Raw genomic sequence first — 26,872 nt, 5'->3', positions numbered from 1 at the left:
GCTTGCTGAAATAATCAAAAATCATGTGCATTTTTTTTTCTTAAATTATCTTTAATATTTTCACAGGAAAAGTAAAGGTGTCAAGCAAAAGCAGATCATTCCCAAGGTAATCAGAAAATTTAGATTTCTCTTGTGTGTGGGCTTTTTTACACTGTGAATTTAATTTTGATTGACAGAACTCACTTCAGCACTGTTTTATAGTGTAGGAAAGTTGTGTAATTTATCTTGACAAGCTGAAAAATAGGTGAATGTTCTCTTTAATAAGAATTGTTTAATTAGACATATGTGAAGATGTCATTAGTGTATAAAGTAATTTCCAAGTCAGGGAAGCAAATGCAGTGATTGTGTGATTCCCCTTGTTCACCTTACACTCTTGGGACAGGGCAGTGAAACAGTTTCACTCCTAAGAAATGTTTTGACCCAAAATAGAAATAATCATGAAATATAACATGTCACTGAATGTGGAACTCTGGGTAGCTGGTTTCATTCTGACTCATTTCAGAGAAAATATTTCCCTTTTAGTTGAAAGACTTGCAGTTTGTTGATTATGAAAACTTTTTTGTAGAACTTGCTGGATTCCAAATCTCTGAAGCTCATCATGAGCATGACTCTGCATGACCGGACTACAAAGTCCCTTTTGCACTTGCACAAGAAGAAGAAGCCCCCCAGCATAAGTGCCCAGTTCCAGGTGGGTGACAAACCTCAGGGAACAGCCCCTGCTGGGCTGATCTGGGCTGGTCTTGCTTGGAAAACCAAGTGGGTTTTATTCTTGAGGTTTTTTTGAGGTGAGGTTTATGCTTGATGAAAGTCAGAGTACATTTTGAGATGCCATTGATGCCATGAAATGTCAGTTCTCTACACTGATCATCCTTATATACAGATCTAGGGCTACTGTGAGAGCACGAGAGGATGTTCAAACCCTGCTTGAAATTCTCTTGAGAAAAGCTAAAAGCAAATACCAAGCACAGGGATGTGCTGAGCAATATGGCAGAATCTGTTTGGATTTTGTACAGCCACGAGACCTGAAACAACCTGATTCCTGAGGGAAAAGCTATCCTGCTGTCAAACACCAAATCACCATCAAAATGCTATCCTGAAGAAAAACTTTTGTGACTTTTCATTTCAGTCTTCACTGAACAAGTTGCTGGAGACGCTGGGCAGAGCTGAGCCATTCTTCATCCGCTGCATCCGCTCCAACGCAGAGAAGGTGAGGCTGCCTCAGGGCTGAGCTGCCTGCTGAGATCCAGGCCTCAGCCTTGGAGTCTCTGTTTCTGCTCAGGCTCCTCAGGCTCTCACTGCTGTTTTCTGCTGGTCCTTTACAGAGGGAGATGCTCTTTGATGAGAGCTTGGTGCTGCAGCAGTTACGGTACACGGGCATGCTGGAAACTGTGCGGATCAGGAGGTCTGGCTACAGTGCCAAATACACATTCCAGGTACGTGGGAGCTGGAAGGGAGTTGTGCTTTCAGGAATGTCACAGAGAAAAATGAGGGCCTTTGTTGGGGCCGAGCCATTTGTCGGTGAGGGGAGACTCAGACACTCAATATGAGTGATAAGCAAATTCCGTTTATTGAAGAGAGCATCAGACACTTATACAGTGAGTAATAAGCTTATGAATATTCTGTAAGCTAAGCAATCTATTGGTTAAACTATACCATCAACTCTTCCTCATTCCTTAGGGGGGTTACATGTCTCTTTTCTCATGCCTCTTTCACTGTTTGTTATCCTACCACAGCCAGGCCCAAGGACACTGCTATCTGTGCAGGTGCCGGACTTGGAATTAGCCATGGTTTTGTACTTTTCCATTTTCTAGCAGCTAAATTCCCAACACAGGAATATCTGAAAACACATCTTGAGTGTCTCTTTGTATGAGGCTCATGACCACTTGGGATGAGCTGTAAAAATGCACTGAAGTTTTGAGAGAGCCTGCATGGTAAAAAGTCATAGTTAAACTGTTGTGGGTTGTCTGCCAGTAAATTCCCTTCACACAACCAGGAACAAACATTCTGAGTGCAGTCATGCTGTCTAATGTGGGAATTAGTTTTCTGTAAAAAACTCTGTAGGTTGAGAGATCACATCCAGGTGATCTTTCCCATTAACAGAGGCTGACTGTAGCCTGCATTTTACATGGAGAAATAGCTCAGTTTGTAGTGAGAGGTGAGTATTTTCAGAACCCTGTAGCTTCATTGTCTTAAATAGATTTCTATTTTAGAGCTAAAACTCCAAACTTGGGAGTTGCTTTCTAACTTTGGTCTCTTGCTGTCTCTGTTTTTTACAGGAATTCATTGACCAGTTTCAGGTGTTACTGCCCAAAAATGCCAAAGCCTCCAAGGAAGACATCTGTGCTTATTTGAATAAACTAAAGCTGAATGAAAACTACTATCAAATAGGGAAGACCAAGGTCTGTGAAACTTTCTGTAAGGCAGTAAGAACCACTGCTGTACACTGCCAAATTCAGTGCAGTTCATTTAGAAATGTTACTCTTCTCTGTTTTATGTACCCAAATTGGCTATTTTACCTCTTGCAAGTGGTGACACAGAGGTTATCCCTGACCCCTTGGTTTTGATGCCAACCTGGTTTTTTGACTACACTACAAATCCATGTTATATAGATAGTTTGGGAAATTGTTGCTGTTGGCATTTGTCAAACAGATCAATGTTTACATTTTGAAAGGGTTCTGTGATTTGAAGGCTGTAAGGACAGGTACAAATTTTAGAATCCAAACTCTGAAATTTAAAAGGATTTTTATCTTTTGGGCAAGCTGTCAGCCAGCAAGGTTTGGTGCAGTGGTACCAAACCATTACCCTATCTGTTATTATAGTTCCAATGGGGGCTGAAACGAGTTAACTCCTTGATGAACTTTCCTTTAACTGAACAGGTTTTTATGAAAGAGGCTGAACGACAGATACTACAGGATACACTACACAAAGAAGTGATCAGGAAAATCATCCTCCTTCAGAGCTGGCTCAGGATGGTTTTGGAGAGGAGACGCTTTCTCAGGATGCGGCAGGCAGCCGTTGTTTTACAGGTATCTTTGAGAACACCAAGAACTGTTGTTATTTTCCTAATAACAACAAACAAACAAACCAAGCCTGTCATGGGCACTCCCCACCTCGAGGCAGCCCTCCCTCAGCTCAGAACGTCCCTTTGCAGGCGTGCTGGCGCTCGCGCCGTGTCAGGATGGGCCTGCAGAGGAACAACGCTGCCATCGAGATCCAGGCGGCCTGGAGGCGCCACCGGCAGAGGAAACGCTTCCTGCAGCTCAGGAGGAGCATTTGTCTCCTGCAGGCCCTGGTCAGGGGGCACCTGCAGAGGAAGAGGTAAAGGGGAAGGAGCAACGTGGCATGAAAACATCAATTCATCACCTGGCTTCACCTGCCAAGCTCAGTTTGTGTGGTGGGGTGACTTAGTCAACAGCTTGGTAAATTGTTGCCCAAGGAAGTTGTGGTTGCCCCTGGAAATGTCCAAGGCCAGGTTGGGTGGAGTTTGGAACACCCTGGGATAGTGGAAGGTGTCTCATCCCCATGGGAATGAGATGATCTTCAAGGTTCCTCCCAAGCCAAGCCATTCTGGGATTGTATGAACTTTAAGGCAGTTACTGCCTTGTGATATTTCAGTCAGTATCAAGTGGTCAGTGGAGTGTGGACACTGGATAAGTGCTCAGGATTTCAGCTTTATTCAGCTCAGCTGCACTGGTGCTGCCAGTCCTGCCACCTCCCTGCAATCCCAAACTGTAGTTTGGGTCTGTGCTACTATTTGAGCTGCATTTAAGCAGTTGGTGGGATTTTTTTGGCCCCTGGGCATTAAGGATTTGTGTTTTCATATTAAAAATTCTTAACAGATACCAGAAGATGGTTCTAGAAAGGCAGAAAGCTCAAGAAGAGCAGAAGGAAATGCAGGAAGATGAAGACAAAGAGCAAGATACGAGCAAGACGTCCAACATAGATGAAGATAAGAGCAAGGATGAGCAGAGTGAGCCAGCAACAGATGTGAAACACGAGTCAGAGACAGATCACGCTGTTGAAGATAAAGATCAAGCTCAGAATGAGCAAGCTGAAAAGCTGAGCTCGTCTGAGAAAAGCCAGAAGCACACGGTGGAGGGCTCGGAGAGAGTGAGCAACAGCCGGGAGAAGCGGGAATCCCGTCGGCAGAGGGGGCTGGAGCACAACGACCTGCAGAACAAGCATGCACTCCTGTCCGTGGAGGGACCGGCTGCACTGTGCCACGAGGAGCAAACTGTTTCTGAGCAAGCCCTGGAAAGTGCTCCAGAGACAGAGAAATCCACAGCACAAGAAGATAATGCCCTTCAGGGAAGCAGTGAGGGAGAGAAAAGTCCAAGTGAAGAAAAAACTCTCTCAGACACTCCACCATCAAGTGAGATAAAAGAAAGTGATTCTGTTCCTGAGCAACCACCTGGATCAGAGGCAGAGGACAGGGCAGCTGATAGAACAAAACCACAACAGAATCAAAATAACCAAATAAAAAGCAGCCAAAGCTTTACCTGCCCTGAAAGGCCAACAGATCTTGCACTGAAAGTTCACAGCACACTGTCTGCTGGTGGCAGCTTTCATGGCCCTGCTGACTGCTGGGCAGAGAGAAACAGGAGGCAGAGGGCAGCCAAAGACCTGGACAGCAACACTTCTGCAATCCAGAGATATGTGGATGACCCAGAGAAGCTAAAGTACAAGAGAGAGAAGTGGAAAGGCAAGAGGCAGTCTGACTCTGGCCAGAATGATGTGCTGAGTCAGTCTCTGGATGGAAGGATACGTGTGGATAAGTCTCCTCAGGATCAGCTAGAGTAAGGGCAGCTTCCTTTTTTATCACTTATCAAACAGGTATCTGTAATGTTTAAAAATCAATAGAGAACTCCTGAGAGCCTGTACATTTGGGCCATGTTGTGGGAGCACTGGTGCTGTGAGCAACTCCTGCTTTTCCTTGGCTCCCAGCCCTGCAGTGAATCTGGATGGGCAGAATGTTTTCAGAAGCTCACAAAAGCTGCAAAGCCTGCCTGGCTGTATTAAAAGAAGGAGTCAGGGCATTAGTTGAAATAGTGTCTGGAGTTTATTTTCATGTGTCTTTTACCCATTGAAAACAAGGTTTTAGTGACCTGCGGCTTGCAAGCATCATCCCTCTGATATGGCAGGAAATCTGACATTCCCATGCTTTTTCACTTCTCCAGTACATTTTGCATGTAAAAGTAAATTGCAAGGGCTGACTCAGATGTAGTGTTGATATATGGGTTATTTAAAAGATGTGAAGAGTCCACAGACTTTATTAAAATATATATTCTGAAACTTCTCTTACTACAGGAAGAAGGGGAGTTCAGCTTCATTAAGTGACCTTTCAGCACTGGCCCAGACTGTTGCCATGAACCAGGTACGGATGCTATTGTGCATATTTATACTTAATTATTGTTTATAAATATTAAAGATTTGTGAATAATTGTCTGTAGTGTATTTGTGTGACTTCAGGTTGATTTTGGTTTTGTTTGATACCAATGTAAAAATAATCATCAGGAAATATTTGAAAATATCTTTTTTAATAAATGGATCCTTGATCAAAGCATTGGCTCTTGTGTTAGGAAGCTAATATTGGATAAATTGTTTAGTCTTGATGAAGTAAACTTCACCATTCTAGCTTTTAAACCATTTAAAGAATCTGTGTCACTCAAAATGCAGTTTCTGACCCCTCCTCTCTCCTGTAGCTGTCACCAGAGCCAATTGAAGAAGAAAAAGGCAACAAGAAATGCCCTGTGCAGAAGAAGCCCAGTGACCACTTCCCCAGCTCGGACACGGCCATTCCCATGCAGCCAGCGAGTCAGCAAGGGGATGCCAAGTATGGCTTGTGTGTGTGACTGGCCTGGCTTTCAGAAAATGGAAAAAAATAGATTTTCCATTGGTTCTTGAGTTGGACACCTTGATTGTGCAGAGCACAAGCTGGGATCAGCTACACCAGTGGCTGTGTTGCTGCTTCGTGTTGCCCTGAGTGTGATATCTGAGCCTGCTGAGGAACAGATTCTCTGCTTGCATAACACTTTCTGTGAAGTGGTTCTTTTTAAAATAAGAACCAACTTACAGCTGGGATTAAAGGTTCATGTAGTGTAATACAACACCAGTAGAAAAGCTGAAGAGCCCAGCAAGCATGTAATGCTGCTTCCCTGGCCTGCTCCAGCCTCTGGCATTCTGCAGCCCAGAGACTTCCTGAGCCAGAAGTGATGTTGTGGATATGTGAGGGGCTGTGTGTGTGCTCTGGTCTTGTAAATACCAGAAACTCCACGAGTGCTTTCACATTGTCTTTCCATTTTTTTGTGCTGCTCAGTTTTTCTGCAGGTTGGGCCTTAAATATTCCCCATAGTTGTGGATCCTGTTGTGGGTTATTGTTAAGAGCCTGTTCTTGTGGCAGAGCCAGCTTCCATTCCTAATGGGACAGACTTGTATCTGCTTTTGTATTCAGGTCTGCTTTCAAAAGCCCTTTGCGGAGACTTTTGGGGAAAAAGCCAGACAAGAAAATTGCAAAGGAGAGTCCTGATGTGATTGAGGAAGGAGATGGCCTCTCCCTGGTGTCTTGTGTCCTCTTTACAGACACAGGAGGTGTCCAGAAAGTTTCAGAGGGTGAGTTTGGTGGTTTAACCCTCAGCACAGTGCATCTTCCTGTGAGGAAACAAATCCTGCAGAGTTCCCTCACCCTGCCTGAGCATCCAGATCCCTTTCTTTGGCAGGTTCCTCGGGGCAGCCAGGCCGCCCCCAGGCTGGGAAGGAGAGCAGCAAAGCCAAGAAGAACAGAACCATAAAGATCAGCAAGATCTCCAGCGCGTCCCAGAACTGGCGCGCGTCCATGGTGCGGGAGATTGCCAACGCCAACGAGCTCAAACACCTGGATGAGTTCCTCCTGAACAAGGTGAAAGCTCCCAGCCATGGAAATTCAGACCTTTGTTCATTGCTTATATAGTATTTTCAAGCCTGCTGGTCTAGGTGCAAGTTGTGTTATAATTTAAAGAAAAGGGAATTGATTGGATGGTTTGACTGAGTTACTCTGCATTAGGGCCCCTTCTGTTCTTTTCCTCAAGTCACTGAATGGATAATATTGCATTAAATACAATACAGGGCATTCATGTTAGTTCTTTGTTTACAAATGAGTGGGCAGCAAAACTTTTATTAAAAAACCAGCAAAAGTTGTAAATAGAGAGTTCTCTAATGCCCAGCTATCCAACTCTACTGTTTTGTATCATCAGCACAGGGCATTAAAAAAATGTTGTTTTAAATAATTGGACTGGTCACAAATGACTAAGCCCAGCCACTGAAGCTTAACTCTGTTCAGATGTTCTTTTTTTAACAAAATCTGATGCAGATGTATTTTTTTCTAGATCAATGATTTACGCTCCCAGAAGTCTGGTGTTGAATGTTTGTTTTTTGAAGCCACAGAGAAGTTCAGAGGAAACATCAAGACCATGTACTCTGCTCCTGTAAGTAGTAAGTCTCAATAAAGGGAAGTTGGCAGGCAATAAATGAGTTGAGTGTGCAGGTTAAAGGCTTGGCCTGCAGCTCTTCAACAAAGCACTTCAGCAATTCTCAGCACAGAATTCAGAGCTGAATGTTAGACTCATTTTACAGCTCTGCTGTAATCTCAAGCAGCCTGCTTTGTTTTCCTTTGCTCATTCACTCAGCCATAAATTTATTTTTAGAAATGGATGGATTTTGCTGTCTTCAGCCTCCTAATGCTGAAGAGAGGAGCCAACAGCTTTTCCAGTATTCTTCTGACACTGCCTTGTGTCAGCCAAGTGCTGTTGGACAGTGCAGGAGGGAAGTGTGTTAACTTGTTTCTGTCATGGGCTGTTATCTTTGTCTTTGATCATGGCTGAGCTTTTTCACCTCTGAGCTTAAGTACATGAAAATATGAAACTGTCTCAACAGTATTAAAAAGGAATGTCTGACAAGTATTTTTCCTTCTTTAGAATGGACAAATCCATGTTGGCTATAAAGATCTGGTGGAAAATTACCAGCTCCTAGTTACAAACCTGGCCAAAAAAAGGGAAGAGAAAGAAGTCAAGCTGGTTTTGAATCTCTTTCTATCCCTTCTGGATGAATTCATTAGAGGATATACAAAGAAAGAGGAACCTGAGCAGCCCAAGGTATGAAAGTTGTTCTGTTGCTGGTTTATGGTGTGATGAAACACTGTTGCTCTGTTCATTTAGAGGACGTGTGTTGTCTCAAAACCCTTTTCCATGGCATTCTTAATTATTTGGGAAACACTTGCCATAAACACATCACGTGTGTAACAAATTCTGATTGCTCTTACACCTTTATGGAATTGTTGTTTTTTAAACTTCATATTTTCAGAATCTGAAAGTGTGCATTTTCTTTGGTGAAAACGTAGGAGTTCTCTGGAGGTTTGAGAGATGGAGTTGCTTTGTCATCAGGCAGTGAGCTCAGTTGGTTTTTAGGAAGTTGATAGTGTGAGCTCAGACAACCCTCAAACCCAGCTGAAGCTGCAGGATAGTGTCTCAAGGTCTGGAGGTGAAGTAAAGCCTGGGAAACTCAATAAAGGGAGAAAAAAGGAATGGGATGTCTGAATTTCAAAGGCTAAGGCCAGTTTTGTTTCCCTTTGCAGCAAACCAAAGCCCAGAAGAAGAAACGGAAGCAGGATCGTGCAGTAAGTGTTTTCTTTCTGCAATAACCCAAATCCTCAGGTGCACTCACAGAACACAAACACCCTCTGAAGAGCTTGGTTTTGTACTGACATTCTGGTTTGTTTTGCATGCTCATTCACTTACCTCTTTTATGAAGATGTGACAATACAAAACCAGTTTTCACAAAGCAGAGATCTTTCTCATGCAGTGATAGGTGGGATCAAGCATTTTCTTGCTTGTCCATAGCTTCTTTTAAAGTCTAAGGCTTTTTCAAGCATGGGCTGTTTAGAACAAATACTAAATATTTATAACAAAACTACTACAGCTCTTTTACTGATGAACTTTAAGGCAGCAAGTCAATTATGAAATGTTCCAGCAAACTTAAGTTCCTTAAGATAGGGTGAAATTTGGTTTCAGGGTGAAATGATTGTAAAATAAAAGGTGGAAATGGATGGTTTTGTTAATAATAGTAGGCTTTTATAAAAATAATAATAATAATTTTTAAAAGGCAAGAAGAGTTCACTGGTTCCTTGCTGTCTCTCACCAGATTGAAGAGCACAATGGCCACGTGTTCACAAATTACCAAGTGAGCATCCGGCAGTCGTGTGAGCACTGCTCCTCCTACATCTGGCCCATGGAGAAGGCCTGTCTGTGCAGTGGTGAGTGAACAGGCCGTGTAGAAAAGGGGATTTAGGGTACAAAGTGTGATTTAGATGCTTGTAACAATTGCTCCTTTCTCTAGTGTGCAAGCTGACTTGTCACAAGAAGTGCATGTCCAAAATCCAGAGCAGCTGTACCTCTTGTGGGAAAAAGGTAAGGCCTGTGGATGTGGGATGGGGTTCTGTGCTACCAGAAGTGCTGCATGTAAAATCCTGCATTTATTTCTCAGTAAATGAACAGTGGATGCCCAGATACTGAATAAAAATGGCTTAAACAGTTCCCTCCTCAGTGAGAGAGGGACCCTCTGCAGAAGCAGCATTCTCCTAGGAGGTGATGCTTGAGCTAATTTAGGAACCCTTCTCACAGAGTGTGTGTGCAGTGTTGGCCAAGCTGATAAAGCAATCCTGCAGCGTGAACCATAAAGGCTCTTTAGTGCTGCAGCTCAGCAAATCTGCCTTCTGATCCAAGGCAGAATAAAGCACTCAGCTGTAGCTTCTGGAAGCATGAGGGGGTTGTGGCAGGAAGCCATGGGGCAGGGAGGGGGCAGTGAGCTCACACTGTATCACCCCAGGGCTCACAGCTGTGTCACCCCAGGGCTCACACTGTGTCACCCCCAGGGCTCACACTGTGTCACCCCCAGGGGCAGAGGGCTCACACTGTGTCACCCCAGGGCTCACAGCTGTGTCACCCCAGGGCTCACACTGTGTCACCCCAGGGCTCACACTGTGTCACCCCCAGGGCTCACAGCTGTGTCACCCCAGGGCTCACACTGTGTCACCCCCAGGGCTCACACTGTGTCATCCCCAGGGCTCACACTGTGTCATCCCAGGGCTCACACTGTGTCACCCCCAGGGCTCACACTGTGTCACCCCAGGGGCAGAGGGCTCACACTGTGTCACCCCAGGGGCAGTGGCTCACACTGTGTCATCCCCAGGGGCAGAGGGCTCACACTGTGTCATCCCCAGGGCTCACACTGTGTCATCCCAGGGCTCACACTGTGTCATCCCCAGGGCTCACACTGTGTCACCCCAGGGCTCACAGCTGTGTCACCCCCAGGGCTCACACTGTGTCATCCCAGGGCTCACACTGTGTCACCCCCAGGGCTCACACTGTGTCACCCCAGGGCTCACACTGTGTCACCCCAGGGCTCACACTGTGTCACCCCCAGGGGCAGTGGCTCACACTGTGTCACCCCAGGGCTCACACTGTGTCACCCCCAGGGCTCACAGCTGTGTCACCCCCAGGGCTCACAGCTGTGTCACCCCAGGGCTCACACTGTATCACCCCCAGGGCTCACACTGTGTCACCCCCAGGGGCAGTGGCTCACACTGTGTCACCCCCAGGGCTCACACTGTGTCACCCCAGGGGCAGTGAGCTCACACTGTGTCACCCCCAGGGCTCACACTGTGTCACCCCCAGGGCTCACACTGTGTCACCCCAGGGGCAGAGGGCTCACACTGTGTCACCCCCAGGGCTCACACTGTGTCACCCCAGGGCTCACACTGTGTCACCCCAGGGGCAGAGGCTCACACTGTGTCACCCCCAGGGACAGTGGCTCACAGCTGTGTCACCCCAGGGCTCACACTGTGTCACCCCGGGGGCAGAGGGCTCACACTGTGTCACCCCAGGGGCAGTGGCTCACACTGTGTCACCCCCAGGGCGAGCAGGACACCGAGTCCCTGCGGGGACACTTCGGGGTGTGCGTGAGCGCCCTGACCAGCGAGAGGAACTCGGTGCCCGTGGTCATGGAGAAGCTGCTGGAGTACGTGGAGATGCACGGGCTCTACACTGAAGGCATCTACAGGAAGTCAGGATCAGCAAATCGCATGAAGGAGCTGAAGCAGATGCTGCAAGAAGGTCCAGGCAGTGTTGACTCTTTGCATGTCATTGCATGATACCACTTTTCCCTGCAATTCTCTTCTACCTGAAAGTATCTGTCACTTAGTGTTTAAAAGCAGCTTTTTGCTGACTGTTCAGGCTGTATTAGTTTTGTTGGCTGCCAAAAGCTGTTTAATACCTTTAAATTACTATCTTCTGCCTATTTTTAACTTCTGAATTGTCCACTTAGTAGGTATGAAATATTTGTAAAGTTTCTTTGCACTGCTGTACATACTGAGTGTCCAAGAGGCCTCCTTACATGTCATTTGGGAATTTATGATCATGGTGTTTGTATTCTAGCAAGATTAAAATCTCTTTTCCTGGATGTTGAATTCCAGAGTGGCTTTGATAGAAGCTGTGAACCTCATGTTCCCCAACACCTTGGCCATCATGTTATCAGATTTATCAATTCAATTCAGAAGTTAAAAATAGGCAGCAGATAGTAATTGGGATTCTGTGAACAGGAGATTAGAATGTTCCTAATCTCATTTCTATGGGGTCTCATTGTGTGCATCAAAGGAATGAACTGCTCTAAATAAAACATTTCATTTCAGACCCAAACTCAGTGAAACTGGAGAATTACCCTATTCACACCATCACAGGGATCCTTAAGCAGTGGCTGAGGGAATTGCCAGACCCACTGATGACCTCAGCACAGTACAATGATTTTCTCAGAGCTGTAGGTAGGTTTAAAAACCATTCTTCAAACATTTCTGCTTTAACTCATTGTGTCCTTGGGAAAAGAAATTCTTAAGATGCTCATGCTGACTGAACAGCTCCTTCCAGTGCACTTAAAACAATGATTTTAGACATTTTACATGAAACACTCCTCAGGGAATTTCTCCTCTAGCTTCATCTTGGATTCTTTTTTTATTTTTAATGTGTCACTTACAGCTGCTCTTTCTAAAGACAGAATAAGGATGTCAACAAGTTTTCTTTCAGGAAGGGTTTTTTTGTGTTATTCTGAACAAGATCTGGATATACAGATACTTTAAATACCTAGATTCTTTTAACTTCAGTGGGATTAAGGCACCCTAGATGGTGTTGGAGGTCTCAGTGTGACACTTGATGATTGCTAACAGCAGCAGCTCCTGAAAATGCAGGATAATTGCAGTGCCATGAGGGGGACTTTGTCAGTTATAATAGTTGCTAAATGAAATGACAGTAAGACTTATCAGAATTTAGGAATTTTAAGCTTTCCACTAGCCTAGCACAGCAATTAATATCTTGTGTTTTCTCCCTTTGTGCAGAACTGCCAGAGAAACAGGAGCAACTCTGTGCCATTTACAGTGTCCTGGAAAAGCTCCCACAAGCAAATCACAATACCTTGGAACGACTCATCTTCCATCTTGTCAAGTAATGAGTTTAATTTCTTCATTTGTAGAGAAACTGTGATTCTGAATGCTGCTTGGAAACTTTCTAAAGTGTTAAACACCTTCAGTGTCAGTGTGGGGATTGTGCTGCTGCTTTGGAAATGAAGGAATTGAAGCTGGTAGTTGTGCTCACAAACAGGTGTGTGGTTACTTCTACACCTGGTGTATTTGGATCAAACCAGGGAAGAACAGCTTTGAGGACAAGGTAGATCTCAAAGCCTTGGTGAATCATGAGCACCATGATTTAGACAGAGAGCTTGTAGTGAGCTGAGCATGAACATAGGCAAGTCCCAGGAGCAGGGATAAATGGTGCTGGGAAAGGGCTGCTCTTACCCAAGAAACCTGGGGATTTCCAAGCAGCCCTCTGAACATGGGCAAAAGGGGTTTTTGAAGAGAAGATGCTGAATCACCAACATACTTTTGAGAAGCTGCCAGACTGGCTTAGCCTGGGTGACTTCCTGATAGTAGAAGGTATGAAATAATTGTAAAGCTTCTTTGGGCTGCTGTACATACTGTGTGTCCAAGAGTCCTCCTTATGTCATTTGGGAACTCTGGCACAGGTGTTTGTATTCCAGCAAGGTTAAAATCTCTTTTCCTGGACGTTGCATTCCAGAGTGTCTTTGATAGAAGACGTGAACCGCATGTCCCCCAACGCCTTGGCCATCGTGTTTGCTCCGTGCCTCCTGCGCTGTCCTGATACCTCTGACCCCTTGACCAGCATGAAGGATGTCTCAAAAACAACCATGTAAGTTTTGGCAGCTGCTGAGAAGCAGTGTTTTGGAATGGGATGGAAGGTCAGCACCACTAGCTGGAGTTGCTACAACTTGATTCGTATCAAGCTGAGATGCTGAGGTTCAGGAGTTGTTGAATTCTGGCTCTGCCAGTGCTGCCAGCTCATACACCCCTCTCAGACCTTCCACCTGTCTCTGTTTTACTAAGCATGAAGTAGGATGATCTATAAGTCTTTACTATCAGGTTTGTGTTTTACATCAAAATAATCTATTTTTTGGGAGGCTTGGACCCTAATTATCTATTTTGCTGAGATACAAGGCATAATAAACAATATGATATAGAATTAAGCTGTCTCCTGCATACTTAGAACCCCTGATGGTCTCTTTGTTCTTTGAATTGAAGAAGGTTCTGTCCTTGACCCTCTCTGTTCTCCTCACCCTCCAGTAACTCTGGCTGTGAGAGCCCCTCACCATCCTCATTGCATGGCTGGCCTTACCTCTGCCTCCAGTGGAAACAGAGTTTGAAAAATGGCAGCTTTTTGTAACTTCTTACTGACCCTGGGGCCATAGAGCTGGAGAAGGGCAGTTGCAGGCTCGCTGTGTCTCTGCCAGCCTGTGCCAGCCCAGGGACAGCAGGTAGAGGCAGCTGTGGTCATGTGTGTGTGCTCACCACTGTGTCCAGCCAGCATGGGAGGCTCTGGTGATCCCAGGAGGAACATGTGCCATTACCTGTCACCATTACCTGTCCTGCTGTGCCTGCTGTGTTGGACTCTCACCTGTTTCCATGCAGTGCTGCTGTGAGGGGTGGGCTGGGACACTGTGTGACACTCCAGCCACGTGTGTGTGACAAACACCCCCAGCCAGGAGCAGCATCCCACCCCACCATGGCTGTTTCACAACCTTCAGGGTATGAGGCAGCTCAATAACACCTTGCCTTTCTCACAGGTGTGTAGAGATGCTCATAAAGGAGCAGATAAGGAAGTACAAGATAAAAATGGAAGAAATCAATCAGCTGGAAGCAGCAGAGAGCTTTGCTTTCCGACGGCTCTCGTTGCTTCGGCAGAACACGGTAAGTGTTGAAATAAAACTTCCAAAATAAATCAAAATTCCAAATAAAACTTCCACCAACTTCTTGGGGAGGGAGTGCTACTTCTCCTGTCCATCCATTCAGTGAGTCAAAAATCAGCTAGAAAAAAGCAACTGCCCAAAGCTGTAGGTAGGAGCTCATATTCAGCTGCACTGAAGTTCTGATAAATGAAGGGTGCAGGGGTGGGAATCTGCTTTTGTACTGGTCAAAATCTATTCCTATGTAATTCTGTCAGTGGAGCTAAGATTGAGTGTCTGATATGGCAAAAGAGTTCCTTCACTCCAGAGTTGGCTGGGGTGCAAAAACATGCTGGATTCTAGGAGGGAAAATACACTTACTCTTTGTTTTCGTTGTACTGATTAATACAAACCAAACTGTGTCTGATCAGAGGCTGCATATAGTGAATTTGGTCTCCATCTCTCCCTAGCTCTGGCCTATAAAACTTGGGTTCTCTTCCCCTTATGAGGGGAAGCTGGTATGTACAACTGCCTGGCTCCAGTGCATGGGTTTTTCTTGTGGTACTCTTGCATGACTAAAATACTTACACAGGTTGTAACTCAGTTTTAAACACTCTTGAACAATCAGGACTGCATGTACTGGTGCAACTTCCTCCCCAGACTGCATGCAGGGCTGCTGGGCTCTTCTGTCATCACCTGATATTTTATAAACACTGTGTGTAACTTACATTGGATGTAATAATATTACTCATTAAGTGACTACTAAAACTAAGCTGAGCCTCACAGCTCAAAAAAAGGGAACAAAATCCTGGATATCAGGTGAATAGGAAATTTTCTTACTTTTTGAAACATTTGTGTGGGTAACTAACAGCTCTTCATCAATTCCATCAGCCTCTCCTTTGACCCACTCATTTGTCTTCCACTCTGAAACTTGCAAGTGGGTGTAGCTGCTTGTGACTGACAAGTGTTAATGTGAATCTGTCTTGCAGAGTAAAAGTTCTCAGGTCAAAGGAAGTGACAGTGGCACCTCAGAGCTGGACTCTGTGCACGAAGAGGAGGATGTTTCTGAAGCCAACCGGGAGAAGGAGATTCTCATCGATCGCATACAGTCAATAAAAGAAGAAAAGTAAGTCCCCTCTACCTGGTCAGGCCATGCCCTTTGTTGTTACCTGAGGGCAACACAGGTAAAGCAGGATACCTTTTGTCCAGAAGTATCTAACTTTGTTCTGTAGGCCTTGATGAGGGGGAAAAAGGAAAATACAAAGCATTAACTGAGAGAGCACTATGAGCGTTAATAGTTAATGGCTCCATGCTTTAGCTCTGAGCATGAGCTGGGTGAAGGTGCTGGTGTCAGAGGTGCTGCAGCCTGTGTTTGGTGCAGGGAGGACATCACTTACCGCTTACCTGAGCTCGACCAGCGAGGCTCTGACGAGGAAAACGTGGACTCGGAGACCTCTGCGAGCACAGAGAGCCTGCTGGAGGACAAGCCAGGCCGGGTGGATACCGAAGGTCAGTATTAAGGTAGTAAGTGCTTTTTTTTATTCTACATCTTTCATTGCATACAGCCAAGTGACCAAGCATTATCTGGTCACAGTGGCTCGTATTGAGTTACATTTTAGGCCTGCTATCAGTCTCTAAGTATCTTCTTTCTTTAAAGCAATTATTGGATTAGACTGCTGTGCTCAGAGCTCCAGCGTGCCTGCCAAAGACATTTGCAAAGTGCCTTCTCTCCCGCAAACCTCTTCAGATTCTTACTCTGCACCCCTGGCTTCAAGGCGCAGATACTCCTTAACACTGTCCAAGATTAAAGTGCCCCGTCGAACTCCAGTGATGCCAACAGCAAACATAAAACTTCCTCCCGGGATGTTCAAATGTACAGAATCCCAGGACGAGGCTTTCTCTGAGGAAGAGTGTCAGAGGGTGCAGCGGAGGGAGCAGCCAGCCAGGCGGACTGACAGCATCCACTCGGTGTACATTGCACAAGGGTCTGCACTGGCCCACGCTCAGGAACTCGGGGATGAATACGAACCCACAGCAAAACTCAAGCGCAGGTTCTCAGACCCCTACTCTCACATTCCCTGTGTGGAGAAGTGAAATTCTTCAGCGCTCTGGACTCTTCTTGAAGTTGACCACAGCTTTGGCTTTAACCCTTTGAGGGCTGTGAGCTTGTTCATGGTCTTTTAAGGGGCTGCGGGGAAGGCAGCCCAGAAATGTACAGTACTGTAAGGGTTAAGCAAGGTTGTTTAAAGCAAATATTCTCCACTTTAAATTAAAACCTTGCAAAGAAGGTAAAGCATCATGTTGAATAACATGGATCGAGTGTACAGGAACCAAGCCCCCCCATTCCGCTGCTGTGCCTTTTCCATTTGCCTTACAATGGGTTCTCACGGGACCAACAGTCGGTTTAGGTCAATGTGTGTTGCCTTAATGTTTTGTATGGTTTTATGACAATTTTCTCTATGGTTTACAGAGCTGGTAATAGCCTTAATTGAGACCAACATGTATAAAAACGTTTATTAAAACATTGCACTTTTAAAAAATACATGTGGTAGTTGATCGATGTCTGTCTAACAAGTAATTTAGTCCGAAGGAAGCCTTTACTCGGGGTACTGTTTTTATTAAGTAGCGAATAAAGACGGGGGAAAGGGAAGCTCTGACGCTGCTGTGGTGTCACAGGGGAGGGTTTTGGTGCTCCTGGAGCAAAGGGGAGCTCCCGTGCTGGGTGTGCTGTGCGAGCCGCCTCACCTCTGTTCGGGAACACACCTGAGGGCGAGCTGCCATCCCACAGCAGCGCCTTGAGCCCACGGCCATGCCCCGGCCCCTCACGGCCTGCACCATCTTGGAGTGAGGGAAGAGCTCAGCTCGGCCACAGCGCTGCCCCGAGCCGCAGCTGCCTCTCTATGCCCGTGTGCACGCCTTAGATTTGGGGTAATTTGGGGGAGGTTTCTGGGTTTTTTAAATAAACCGGGGCGGTCACAGCCCGCCCAGCGCTTCCCGCCCCTCCCCGCGCTCCGCCCCAAGATGGCGCCCGGCGCTGAGGGGAGTTCCGGTGCCACCATGGCGGCGACGCGGCTGGAGCTGAACTTGATTCGGCTCCTGAGCCGGTGCGAGGCGCTGGCGGCGGAGCGGCGGGACCCCGAGGAGTGGCGGCTGGAGAAGGTGAGGCCGCCGCGCCCCGCCCGCCCCTCTGCCCCGCAGCACCGCGTCCGGCCCCTCAGTAACCGAGACGGGAGCGCTGTGGTGTTACACCCACAGCCTTTGCCGGACAGGGGATTTCTCCTTAATGCTGTCACTTAAAATCTTGTTTTTGCCCTCAGTATGTGGCTGCTCTGGAGGACATGCTCCGGGAGCTGAAGAAGCAGTCCAGGTGAGCGCCCTGAGCCCCTGGGTGCCTGTTGGGGGTTTGTGCCAGGGGGAGGTTTAGGTTGGAGACCAGGAAAAATTCCTTCAGTGAAAGTGGTTAAACACTGGAAAAAGCTGCCCAGAGAAGTGATGGAGTCACCATCCCTGGAAGTGTTAAAAAAGAAAGCAGATGTGGCACTTTGCAATATGGTTTAGTGGGAATGGGGGGATTCAGTGGAAGGTTGGATCTGGTGATCTTGGAGGTCTTTTCCATTAATGACACCGTGATTCAATAATCTCTTACCTGTAAGTCAGCCATAGCTCACAATCACTACAGCAGTGTGTCTTCCCTGTGGAAATACATATTCCTTGAGCCCTCCCTGCTTTGGAAAAGGTGATTTGCAGAGGATTTACAAGTGTATTCCCAACCTGAGGCTATTTCTGCTTCTTTGAAAAACCATGTGGCTTTTTGTTATTATTTCACTTGGAAAGTAGAACGCTAGAAAATGCTGATAATTTGTGATTTTGATGTTATCTTTCAATTCCAACAGCAAGCCAGCCCCTGAACTGCTGAATGAATACTCTCGCAAAGTGGACTTCCTAAAGGGACTCCTAGAAGCTGAAAAATTGGTAAGATTTACTAGTTCAGCTTGAAAAGAGACATTGGTAGAGGATAAAGGGGCCGACTCTTAGCAGGGATTAATCCAAATTGGGAGCTCCCACACCTCAGGGGGCTCCTGCTGATAGCCCCGGGAGAGGTGCCAAGGTTACATTTAAAGGGAGCTGGAAACCTAAAGTAGATAACATTTTACTAACCAATAAGATAAATTAAGGTGTGAATACTAGGAAATGGATATTTAGGAGAAACACTTGGGGAGTTGACCTCTGGCCTCTGGCTGATCACTTGATGTCCTAGACTGAAAGTTCTGGATGGAGAGGATGGGATGCTGAGTGAGTGACAGAGAGCCAGGGTGGGGATTTGGGGAAGGGAAGGGATTACACGGGTAGAGGGAGGGGATACAATCTGGAGTAAACAATTTGGGAAAAATATGGGGATACAAAAACAAAACTATTGCAAAGTATAAAAACACACTACAACAGGGAAGCAGCTGTGGGATACAAAAACAATACTAATTAGGGAGGGGGATACAAACCCAAAACTAATTACAAAATATTACAAAGTATAAAAGCACACTACAACAGGGGAGCAGCTGTGGGATTGCACCCCCATCCCTGTGGGTCACACCCCAGCTGCCTCACACTGCACAGTGTCACATCCATGACTGCTTTTCCCCACTCCCAGTCTTCATCCACAGAAAAGGCTCTGGCCAACCAGTTCCTGGCCCCGGGGCGCACCCCGACCACAGCCAAGGAGAGAACCCCGGCCACCAAAACCGTGCACCTGCAGACCAAGGCGCGCTGCACGGGCCAGATGAGGAGCGAGCTGCTCGGCACAGTACGTTCACTGCTTCTTTACAGGCTGTCCTGCCTGTGTGCAGCTGCCTCACAAGTGTCCCAGCCTGGGTGGGGAGGCCCCTCTTTATCTCTAAATCCTGGGCACGGGCACTCTGCCAGGCCTGTCCTTTATCACTGACCCTTTGTAATCTGCTGTTTTGGTTCTCTTTCTCCTCCCCCAGGACCCCCTGGCTGCTGATGGTGAGTTCAATCTGTTGGTTCTTCCAACTGTGTATTACAGAGAGGGGAAGAGGGAGGTCAGGTATTCAGTATTTCCCCAAGTGTACTTTTAATTTAGTGCCTCACTTCTTTTCAAGACAACAGATTTTAAAAACAAAACCCCTGACAGATGAAAGCAGAAGCGTTGTTATCAATGGTGGCAGGGACTTGCAGGAAGCTCTTTTTGTAGCATTCATGCAGAAACAGACATTCTAATTACAGAATTAGCAGGGGCAATTTATTTTGTGCCTGTTCCCTTCTGCTCTGAGCAAACCATGTGATCCTGGGTGCTTTGAGTAGGTGTTGTTCAGTTCCTCTGGAATACACAGCCATGTTATTCACGTAGGGAACTGGGAGGAATTAATTTGAGGTTTCCATGGCTACTGTTAGAGCGGCTGGAGCTGGGCCAATCTAACGTGTCCTGAAAGAACACCGAGACACACGGGCTGAAACCCTGCCCTCAGGGATGTGATTCAGCTGGGGTTTTTCCCCTCTTTTGATGTTCTGTGTCCTCTTTTCCCTGCAGAAAGCAGGTAGGCATTTGCCACCCATATTCCTTGGGGTAGAGGCTAAGTAGGATTTGGATATCCAAAAATCCCTTAGAGGAAACTTGTTTTTTCAGCCTGTGATTGCATGAGAATTTATAACATGCTAAGCACTTTTTTTTTTCCAGATTCTGAGGAGTTGAACATAAGGAGGCGAAAGTAAGTCAGAATTTCTCATTCCAGTGCTCAGGGTTTTGGGAACTGTTTTCCCAATGACCTTTAAAACCCTGATTTGCTTTAAATTGGGTAAAGTGTCTGCTTATAGAGACCAAAATACAATAATGGCTTCAGTTGACTCAATGGGCTTTGTTGTCTTGTAGAGATGTAAAACCTGAGGAAAACCTGTGAGATCAACGCACAAGGAAATGTAAATCCCTTTTTTTCCCTGGTGCTCTTGCAGAGGCCTCCCATCAGACGAGAAGCAGTCGGCAGTGGAGCTGGATGCTGTGCTGCAGCATCACCAGGACATGCAGGAGAAGCTGGCTGAGGAAATGCTCAGCTTGGCTCGCAGCCTCAAAAACAACACCCTGGCTGCCCAGAACGTGATCAAACAGGACAACCAGGTAGTGCACGTTGAGCTGTGGCCCCTCAAGTTTTGCAACCCACAAGGTTCAAGTGCTGATGTGTGAAATCCTGCAGCTTGATTCCTGGTGGGATCAGAGTGGATCTGCAGCTGAACCTTTTCTCTGTTGGGGGAAGCTGCCAGAGCTGGCAGCAGTGAGGCTGACCCTGTTTGCTCTCTTTGCTCCACAGACACTGTCACACTCCCTCAGGATGGCAGACCAGAACTTCGAGAAGCTCAAGGATGAATCCGACCGCCTGGAACAGCACGCCAAGAAATCTGTCAACTGGCTGCTGTGGATAATGCTGATTGTAGTTTGTTTTATATTCATCAGCATGATTCTCTTCATCAGGATTTTCCCCAAACTGAAATGAAAATTTTATTTTACTTAAAGCCGGCTGTAGTGCAGTGGGAAAGCTCAGCTGGTGTGAGAACTGTCACAGTCTTAGAGGCTGTGCAAGGCCTACGTTGCATCTCCCAGTGGAGGAAGGCTTTCCTGAGGAAGGCTTTCCACACTTCCATTCTTGTTTACTTGGTGACTCTTGTTGCCTCTTGCAACAACAGTCAACCTGGGAGGTAAGGATGAGAATTTACACTGAGCTGCTAACAAGTTCTTTAGTGGATAAATACATTTTTAATGTGTTTGTGACAAATGTTATGGCTCCTAAAAGGCATTTAGTCAATACAAAGTTAAATAACAGTTGAAGTCTTACATTCTTTCCTGTGTTCACAGCTTTTCTGTACTGACCTAGGAGCTTGCTGCCAACAGGATATTTAATTTCAGTTCTGTACATACACAGCTGCAGTGTAGAAAGAGAATTCTGCTGTTCAGGTGCTTGCTTGGCTCAGATTCAGAGTACCAACAGGTAAAACTCTTCTCAGGCTCACAGTTTGCCCAGATGGGTATTTGGGACTTGGGACTTCACCATCATCTCCAGTTGAGATTACTACAGGACTGGAGCTGCTCTCTGTGCAGTGTTTGCCTCCCTTTTGTGTGTGCAAATGTTCTCACTTCTCATTGTGGTGTTGGTGCTGTTCCATGAAGGAAACGCCGTGACCCTGCCACCTTCCACGTGTACACACAGTGCTGCAGGTGGCACAGACCTCACCTGTGCAAACATGCTTGTGCTGCAGGATGAGGGCAAAGGAAGGTGGTGTCTTCAAGATGGAAATAATAATTTAAAAAATTCAGCTTTTCTTTTTCAGCAAATTATCCCGGTTGTCTTAAGAGTTCACTAAAATAAAACAGAGAAAAAAGAAACTCATATTTTTCAAACACTGGTGCTGCTAGAAAACCTTGGAGACTGTAGTAAAGCAGGGTTTGTGTGACAGCACAATGTAGTATGCCACTCACTCATGGATTATCAAATGAATAATTATATTATGAAGTATAGTTTTTAATTCCAGGTACTCAGATATCTGCAATGTACTCCTGTTCTACTTACCTTGAATTTAGAGAAATTTATAGTTGTAGCAGTCAATTTATGGACATTTCTACTTTGCCCAGTTGTTTTCCTTCATCTGTATGTAATGGTTGACATTTCACTGTGCTTCATTAGTCAGTGCTGTGTCACCAAATTATTTTTTCAATTCTGATTGTTCACTACTTTCCCTGCAGGCATTTCAGTGCCAAGCTCTTCTCTTAGAGACTGAGTGTGATGCTGGAATGGTTTTTGTGTGTAAGATTTTGGGATGCAACATTAATGCTTCATTGTCCATAACACTGTCCTCTTTGTTACTTGAAATAAATTATTTTTTTCTAGTTTACAAAAGATTTGGTGCATCACTGCAGACAAGTTTAAAGCTGACTTTTGCTATCAGCAAAATGGATTGCCTGTAACTTTTTGGCACTTATAAATTAGGAAATTTTTGATTGGAAAGACATGAAAGGGAGCTGCTAGTGATAGCTTGTCTCCAAGAAAACATCCTCTACTCCAAGTCACAGATACTGATTTACAAAGAAGCCTGCATGGAGTGAGTTCAGAAACCACTTAACTTTGCCCATTGACATTTCATGGGTGTTTGTTGTGTTGAATGAGCACCAGGAGTGAACCCTGGAACACTTTTTGTTATCTCCAGCAGCCGTTGAGCACTGAGCCTCTGCTTCCTGGGGCTTCTCTCCCAGGTGGAAAAATGTTCCCTTCTCCTCCCAGCCCAACGGATCCCCTGGCCTGCACACAAAGGCTGGGTTGTTGTCTTTGCTTTTCTCGAGTTCATTTAGCAATTGCAGTCATTCAACACCACTTTGAAGATGGGAGCCGGTGCTATTTAGAATAAACAATGACTCAGGGCTTTGTGACATTTCCCAGATGAATGACAGTTTTTATTTTTGACTGACCTGTGGGGGGTGGTGGATGCTCTGCTGCTCCAGCCCTCAGCTCCATTTCGTGGCACAGGGCTCTGTGCAGAATAATACATCTAGAATATGTATAGAAATGGCCTTCTGTGAGAGTTGCTTAACTTTCCCAAAAGCTTGGGAAATCCAGATGGGCAGATGTTTATCAGGCACAGGGTTGGGCCTTGCTTGGTTTCTTGGCAGACTACCTGCTTTGAGAGAGCAAGGAAAATTAAACCAAAACCCTTTTGGAGGCTCGGGTCACGTCAGGCCAGTGGATGCAGAGGTTCAGAGTCTGCAGCAGTGACTCTGGGTCAGTCTGAGCTTTTCTGGCAAACACCCTTGGTGGCAGAGGCTGTGTCACAGTGCTCAGTGTTCAGCAGCGTCCTCAGCACAGATGGGATGGGCTGGAAGGATCCTTCACAGGCTGCTGGTGCAGGAATGGCAGAGCAGAATGCCATGGCTCCTGTGGCTGGGCAGTGCCAGGTTTTGGGCACGTGCTCCCTTGGGTTTTCTTTGCAGCCTGAGGGGCTGTGAGCAGCTGTCCTGCCAAAAGGGAATATCCCATGGAGAGTGAAAAGGAGGGAGTGGGCAGAGCAGGTTCTGCTCCCAGCAGTTCCCTGTGTGACACCCAGTGTCACCTCATTGTCTGCTGTAAACCTGCCATGAAAGCTCAGAATTGAGTCTTGTGATTTCTAGTTACGATTTAGTTTATTTTACAAAGGAATTCTTCCCTGTGAGGGTGGGGAGGCCCTGGCACAGGGAGCTGTGGCTGCCCCATTGCTGGAGGTGTTCCAGGCCAGGCTGGACGGGGCTGGGAGCAGCCTGGGATAGTGGAAGGTGTCCCTGCCCATGGCAGGGGTGGGATGGAATGGGCTTAAAGATCCTTCCAACCCAAACCATTCTGCGAATCCAATCACAAAAACTGTAATGGCAGTGCCAGAGCAGCTCGGAGCAGATACTGAAATGTCACAGTCTGCAGCAGAATTCCCAATGTAATTCCCGAGTGCCAGGGCCTGGCATGGGGCTGGCTGGGAGCTCCTGTCCTGACCTGCCCCACTGCTGGGAATCTGGGAGCACTTGTGTCCCACTGAACGGGAGTGACATTAAACCCAACGGCACTAAATCAATACCACCTGTCACATGATGCCACCGTGACATTTCTGGCATCAGCTCTCCCTCTAATAGGAGCTGGAACTGGGAAGCAGCAGCAGTTAGTGAATAATGGATCAGATACGCCTGATTTGTAACATTTACAGAGGGAGGGCGTGTCTCCCAGCGACAGAACAAACCGGTTATCAAACGGGAACTGGGAGTTCTGACTCGTCCAAAACACAAACCCTGAGCAGAGCAGAGCACACAGCAGGGCTTGGGAACCCTGGTGCTCCCTCCAAATTAGACTCTGGATCAACAAAAAACAGGCATTAGTGTCAAGGAATAACCGAGGAAGGAGGGGCTGGGGTGCCTGTGGCCGTGCTGTGGTCACTGCCCGGCACAGGGTGGCTGATGGAGAGCAGGGAGCCTGGCAGGAGGTTGTGCCAAACACACCTGGGGCTGCCTGAGGTGAGCAGTGAGGCTGTAGGGAAGGATGGTGGTCACATCTGTCTGGCTGTCTCACATCTGGGCCCTGCTCGCCAGACCCAGGTTGGGAACGCTGACGGTACTTTGGTTTGTTCAAGCTGAAAACTTTGATGCTGAATTAGAACGAAAATATTCTTACAAGGAATTAAAACTAAGTTGAATATTGCATCACACCCAAAAATCAAACTCACAAAAGCAGAAACTGGACAAAAAAAAAAAGCTAAAATGAGGCAGTGCTGCAGTTGGCCATGAAGAGCTGGAATTTACATCCTTCATCTCCAGGGTCTTTGACCTGCATGTAGCAGAGAGATGCCCTCTGCCATTTTCACCCTGGCCAAAATTTGTATTTGCTCATGTAACAATAGAATTCTCCAGAAGGATCTGACAGTGTTTCCTGTTCCAACAGTAAAAAGCTGAGAATTCTGTCCTCAGCACATAAAGTGACCGGATCTCCATCCTCTGAGCCTTCTCCCTGACAGAAGTCACTTATCGGATTTGGTGTGGACGGAAGGAAGGGTAAGAAAGGAACTCTGTCAATCCATGACGTGAAATATTTTATATTAAAAGCTTTGGCCGAGGGTTTTGTGTGACTCTAAACAGGATGAGATAATTTTCCAAGGTCAGCTCTCCTGTGCTCTCAGTGTTGGGCTTAGTCACTGAGAAGTCAATCCTGTAAACCTTCACAGCAACATCCTGCCAGTGATGCAGAGACTTGGCTGTTGTTGGCTTCTGCTGCATCTTCAAAGGGCAGGAGGCTGCAAAACGTGCAAATTGCCTGGTGAGAAATGTGTGAGCAGGAAAAGGGCCTGGCAAATCAATAAATACAGAGCAACCCCAGCCATGGGGTAACTCTTCACCCAGGCAGTTGCAACTTGTTGTTAAGAGAAGGCCACAGTGAACTGGTGGAGCAGAAAGGGGGAATTGTGCCCTCAGCTCAGCCCCAGGCTGCTGTGTGGCTTTGGCTCCTGAACTGGTTTTAAGCAGTTTAGTTCTTAAACCAGAATTGGTACCAATGAACCTTCTTGGTGAGTCAGCTGCTCCAAAGCTCCTTTTGGGCACAAAGTTTGGATTCCTTGACTATTCCAAAGCTGGTTAATTAATGAGGAACTTTAATTTGTATGGTTTAAGACACACAGCCTGAAACCCACCCATGTGTTCCAGTATATAGAAAAAAAGAGGTGTTGGTTCTCAAGGTGTGAAGCTTTCAGCAGCTCCATGAATTGGTACCAATGAACCTTCTTGGTGAGTCAGCTGCTCCAAAGCTCCTTTTGGGCACAAAGTTTCTGTTCCTTGACTATTCTAAAGCTGGTTAATTGCTGAGGAACTTTAATTTGTATGGCTAAAACTAACCCATGTGTTCTAGTATATAGAAAAAAAGATGTGTTGCTTCTCAAGGTGTGAAGCTCTCAGCAGCTCCACGTGTTGGTGGTTGGGAGCTGAGCTGGATTTTCTCTCCACAGACACTTGTGACAGTACAGGGATGTCAACACTGAAGCTGCTTCACAAAGTCATTGTCCCCACCTGTTTGTGCAAATGTGGCTCCTGCTCCAGGGATGGGCTGCCAGTGCTGAGCAGCACTGATCTGCAGGAGGATCTGGTGGGAACTTGGTACTCTTAGGATGGTTTGATGTGGAGGCATCTGTAGGACAGAGCAGCAGACTTTGGACAAGGCCTGCAGGGACAGGACCCAGGGAATGGCTCCCAGTGCCACAGGGCAGGGCTGGGTGGGAGATTGGGAATCAGGAATTGTGGAATCCATCCCTGGAATGGATTTCCCAGAGCAGCTGGGGCTGCCCCTGGATCCCTGGCAGTGCCCAAGGCCAGGCTGGGCAGGGCTGGGAGCAGCCTGGGACAGTGGGAGGTGTCCCTGCCATGGCAGGGGTAGAACGAGATGGTCCCCAAGGTCCCTTCCAACCCAAACCATTCCATGATTTAAGTAAGGAATGGATCAAACCAAAACAAATAAGTCTTTGTATGGTCAAACAGATGGATAACTCTATGGCAAGTCTCTCTGTACTTATTTTCTCAGGAGGATTCAGATCTGAACCCCCATGTCTGTGATTGTCACAGTTCATAGCACTTATCCCTGCTTATTTCCAAGTTATTTTAACCAAACCATAAAACATCTGTAGTGAAGAGGAAGAAATGTGACTGTTGCCAATATTTAATATACCAAACTGGTGATTTTAGTAGCTTCTTGAATCAGGAATAAAAGAAGAGCCTGCATTGCAGCTATTAGAAAAAAAAAAAAAAGAGTAAGCAGGTGTTGGCTTAGTTTCTAAGCGCCCACATTGCTCCTGTTGGTTTATCTGATTGCAAACCAAGTGCACTGTAGCATGATGAATATGTAGCAGTGAATGTATGGGAAAGATGCTGGAAAGGTTGCACCCTGATGTTCTTAATCAGTAATTAGAAACTAAAAATAGTATTTTAAGGAAAGATAATAAATCTGTAGCCTTTAATCCTCATGTGCCAATGCGTAAGCTGATATCATTATTACATGAAAGGCAATGAGAACAGAAG

General features: G+C 46.3%; 2 protein-coding genes across 10 annotated transcripts in view; both read left to right on the top strand.

The window, feature by feature from the left end:
* MYO9B (myosin IXB) overlaps window positions 1-16,875 on the top strand; it is a 57,852-nt gene extending 40,977 nt beyond the window's left edge. For 3 of the 9 annotated variants that reach the window (XM_074529020.1, XM_074529017.1, XM_074529018.1), the window contains 26 exons: window positions 67-106; window positions 566-688; window positions 1,127-1,207; window positions 1,323-1,433; window positions 2,277-2,399; window positions 2,877-3,026; window positions 3,152-3,318; window positions 3,840-4,796; window positions 5,308-5,374; window positions 5,703-5,833; window positions 6,452-6,609; window positions 6,717-6,895; window positions 7,362-7,460; window positions 7,950-8,126; window positions 8,606-8,647; window positions 9,172-9,283; window positions 9,367-9,437; window positions 10,943-11,141; window positions 11,717-11,845; window positions 12,413-12,518; window positions 13,149-13,280; window positions 14,212-14,335; window positions 14,781-14,828; window positions 15,300-15,436; window positions 15,692-15,819; window positions 15,968-16,874. In XM_074529020.1, the coding sequence (XP_074385121.1) occupies window positions 67-106; window positions 566-688; window positions 1,127-1,207; window positions 1,323-1,433; window positions 2,277-2,399; window positions 2,877-3,026; window positions 3,152-3,318; window positions 3,840-4,796; window positions 5,308-5,374; window positions 5,703-5,833; window positions 6,452-6,609; window positions 6,717-6,895; window positions 7,362-7,460; window positions 7,950-8,126; window positions 8,606-8,647; window positions 9,172-9,283; window positions 9,367-9,437; window positions 10,943-11,141; window positions 11,717-11,845; window positions 12,413-12,518; window positions 13,149-13,280; window positions 14,212-14,335; window positions 14,781-14,828; window positions 15,300-15,436; window positions 15,692-15,819; window positions 15,968-16,404 (4,228 nt within the window). In that variant the 3' untranslated portion in view covers window positions 16,405-16,874. Of the gene's footprint in view, window positions 1-66; window positions 107-565; window positions 689-1,126; window positions 1,208-1,322; window positions 1,434-2,276; window positions 2,400-2,876; window positions 3,027-3,151; window positions 3,319-3,839; window positions 4,797-5,307; window positions 5,375-5,702; window positions 5,834-6,451; window positions 6,610-6,716; window positions 6,896-7,361; window positions 7,461-7,949; window positions 8,127-8,605; window positions 8,648-9,171; window positions 9,284-9,366; window positions 9,438-10,942; window positions 11,142-11,716; window positions 11,846-12,412; window positions 12,519-13,148; window positions 13,281-13,711; window positions 13,903-14,211; window positions 14,336-14,780; window positions 14,829-15,299; window positions 15,437-15,691; window positions 15,832-15,967 lie in introns of those variants that run through there. The other 6 variants (XM_074529022.1, XM_074529021.1, XM_074529015.1 and 3 more) reach the window with 5 other exon arrangements.
* A 428-nt stretch (window positions 16,876-17,303) lies between these two features.
* Window positions 17,304-22,205, top strand: USE1 (unconventional SNARE in the ER 1). The gene is made up of 8 exons (XM_005496241.4): window positions 17,304-17,469; window positions 17,628-17,677; window positions 18,204-18,282; window positions 18,956-19,108; window positions 19,290-19,308; window positions 20,000-20,030; window positions 20,272-20,434; window positions 20,625-22,205. The coding sequence occupies exons 1-8, from the start codon at window positions 17,332-17,334 to the stop codon at window positions 20,805-20,807; spliced, it is 816 nt and encodes a 271-aa protein (XP_005496298.1). The 5' UTR covers window positions 17,304-17,331; the 3' UTR covers window positions 20,808-22,205.
* The last annotated feature ends 4,667 nt before the right edge of the window (window positions 22,206-26,872 follow it).

This window comes from Zonotrichia albicollis, chromosome 29 (assembly GCF_047830755.1).
Source record: "Zonotrichia albicollis isolate bZonAlb1 chromosome 29, bZonAlb1.hap1, whole genome shotgun sequence".
NCBI lineage: Eukaryota > Metazoa > Chordata > Aves > Passeriformes > Passerellidae > Zonotrichia > Zonotrichia albicollis.
Note: the sequence above shows the minus strand (reverse complement) of the source record. Positions and strands in the feature narration are given on the sequence as shown.